A 3,276-nucleotide genomic window follows, 5' to 3' on the forward strand; every position below is an offset into this window, starting at 1 on the left:
GAGATCCATCTCCTTGGATTCCAAAGCCTTTACAACCTCAGACCTCTAATCTTTGTTGTTCTGCTGTTACTTTACATAGCTATAGCAAGTGGAAATCTTGCAATTATCTTTTTAGTGAAGACCAGTGATAACCTCAAAACCCCAATGTTCCTCTTTCTTAAACATTTATCTATCGCTGACTTTCTGGTAACCACCTCAGTTGTTCCGATGATGTTAGACATCTCACTAAAGTCCAACCCATCCATGTCGGTGTCTGTATCACTCCAAGTTATATTTCTTTGGTATCATTGGGTTTGTCCAATGTTTCCTCCTTGCCGTAATGTCTTATGATCGATATGTGGCTCTTTCTAACCCTTTTCACTACATTGTACCCATGAAACCAAGCCTCTGCTTCCAGTTGGCTTTTGCTTTTTGGGCAATAATGTTCAGCATTACAACCACTGAATTTGCTTTGATAGATCAGTTTGATTTCTGTGGCCGCAGTAGCCTTGATCAGTTTTTCTGTGATTACAGCCCATTAGTGGAATTATCTACTTCAGATACAACCATTGTGCCATGGATGGACTTTATTTTATTAATATTTACATTGTTTTTTCCCTTTACATTTATCCTTGTGACTTATATCTACATTGTTATCACCATTTTAAAGATTAGGTCCTTCGATGGAATACAAAAAACCTTCTCAACATGCAGTTCCCACCCTACTTCTGTGTGTGTATACTATGGGACTTTTATTACTATTTACATAGTTCCATACATAGTCTTTGCTGTACACTGTGTTGACCCCATTGATAAATCTAATCATATATAGTCTGAAGAGCATGAAAAATCTCATGGTTCCTCATTGAAAAACTGAAGACACTTTTAAATATGAAATCATGACAATATAAAAGATCAATATCTTGTAAACCTCTTCCAAAATTTGTTACTGATTTTATGAGAAAAAGAGGCTTTTGCAGCAAAAGTATATTTAATATGAAGATACCATGTTAATAAATCCCTCTTAACATGGCTCAATTGAAACAATGAAAACAATAAACAATAAATACAAATTATCAAGCATATTAAAAAATCATAACAGCAAAAAGAATGTTGTCTCTTTTCTGATGCATTTCGCAGTATGTCTTCCTCAGGGGAGGGAAGAGACTTCAATATGCTGTGAGTGGATACCTAATAAGACTGTCCCAAGATGTGAAGATGCTTGAAAATGGGCAAATAAGAAAGGAATGATTGAGTTAAGCTTATATAAATTTATAAATTATATTCTAAAGTACTAAGCCCTGACTGGTAAGTGATGTTTGTTGGAAAATGTTCAAGATGAAAAAATATTAGTATTAATTAGTAAAAGTATTAAATTTGTGGATTGTCAGAAGAAACTGAGATGCCCTAATTATAATTTTTGGATTACTGCTCTAGAAAAGAGAAGAATGCTTTCCTGTGCCACATCTTCTAGAATGTCAGCCCAGCACGGGAGCATTTTTTGCATTTTGTAAATATGGATGACTCTTAGTGGTGTCAATAAAGTAATGGCTGGTTTATTTTGTTTTGTTTTTTATTATATGCTTTTCCTGAAAGTGCATTTATATCATATTTTTCTCTCCATAACATAAGGACCTTTATTAGGACAGGTATGATAATCCTGCTTGGAATTTTAGTTCAAGAGAGGCAGAGAGTGCAAGCCCTAAAGCGTGCCTATCATCACATTTTTTACATTTATTTAAAAGGGCATATAAGTAAAAAATGTGAATTTTTGTTTTTTATATACTTTTTTTAACAAAAGAAGGTGAAGCTGCTTTTACTGCCGCAGTGGTGAAGACTAAATGGAAACCTAGAGTCCCCTGGGATACCTATGTCATTTATCCCAGGAGTCTTCGGGCTTGCACCAAAATCAGGCAAATGTAGAAGGGGCTTTACCCCGCAATGTAAAAAAAAAGTGCCAATCTCACTCGTAGCAGATCGTGGCAGAAGCCTGAAGTAGAGTAGGAAGATGGCGATGCCCTGCAGTTCCTCAGTGCTGAGACAAAGAAAATATTGACTCCAATTACATTTTGGAGGGATAGGTGGAAGTAAAGTAGGTACCATTTTTTTTATTTTACTGACTGTTCAGCTTTAAGAAGATTTGGGATAGTGTATGGAGGAGGTTTTTCTTCTCCTTTCCTTTGTATTGTCAAGTATCCTGTGCACTTAAGGTAGACAAAATTTGGATCAGAGAAGTAGATTTCTAGGTAGGACTATGAAGCACCCAATGGTTAGGATAAAAATTGTCCGGAATCTCAAAGACTAGGGGTTATTGAAATGAAGTATTTGGGAGATTAGGGGCTTGTTTGGTTGGTTGCTGCCAGGCTGTCCTTATGCCTAACCCTTGCATCTACTGAAACGGTTCTCAATCCATTTTTCCACTCTACAACTTATATCCTCTCATATCAATAAATACATCAATGAACCTCATTTGAATTGTTTAGTCATTTAAACTTTAATACTCTATAAGTAACTTTGGGGTTAGTAATCAGATATATATCCATTGAAATTGTTTCCTTTGCTCTAAACAAAATCTAGCGTTTCTTAGCTAAGAATACTGGCCCCCCTCATATTCTTCATTAACCTTTTGTCTCTGGACCAATTTGTCTATAATATTGCTACACTTGCCAATACACAACCTTTACCATATTGAACCAACCAACCAATACCATCACTGGTATTTACCCAAAGCTGTATCCAAAATCAAGCCTAATTCCCGTGTCACTCAACTCTCCACTTTCTCTGAGGAAGCCTATGGGGGCGAAACGCATCGGGAAGGGAGAATTATGTCACATTCAACCATATACCTATTGAGTGTACAACAAAAAGAAAGTTCTTAAGCTTGTGTTACATACAAAAGTTTGATTGTTGTGATAACACTACTTGTTCATGTCTATTAGTAATAAGCTTTATATTTTTTAATCTGTTTATGTATATTTAAGTATGAATAAAGTAAATAGTTTTATCAGTTTACAATTGAGTACCCCTTTAAAAAGATTCCTTTTTTCCCCTCCCCCTCCCCTAAATTTAAGAATTATCGTATAGATAAGGCTTGGCACTATCCGGGTTAACCCTATTCTTTGGACCACTCCCTCTTATGGTACTTACCTGTTTTCTTAAGATTACATAAAAAATGAAATGTAATATTATCCTGGCTGCCTTTAAGGAAGTATATGATAAAAAGGGGTTACTTGGGGGGGCACAGGAAAAAAAATCCCCCACTAAAATCAATAGCCAGTACTGATCAGCTTGGCATTC

At 35.7% G+C, this 3,276-nt stretch overlaps 1 protein-coding gene across 1 annotated transcript in view; it reads left to right on the forward strand.

Moving 5' to 3' along the window:
• LOC140322246 (olfactory receptor 5G9-like) overlaps positions 1-811 on the forward strand; it is a 6,751-nt gene extending 5,940 nt beyond the window's left edge. The window contains exon 2 of the mRNA XM_072398831.1: positions 459-811. Coding sequence (XP_072254932.1) covers positions 459-811 — 353 coding nt within the window. The remainder of the gene's footprint in view (positions 1-458) is intronic.
• Positions 812-3,276: the final 2,465 nt, after the last annotated feature.

Source organism: Pyxicephalus adspersus, chromosome 2 (assembly GCF_032062135.1).
Source record: "Pyxicephalus adspersus chromosome 2, UCB_Pads_2.0, whole genome shotgun sequence".
NCBI classification, from domain to species: Eukaryota; Metazoa; Chordata; class Amphibia; order Anura; family Pyxicephalidae; genus Pyxicephalus; species Pyxicephalus adspersus.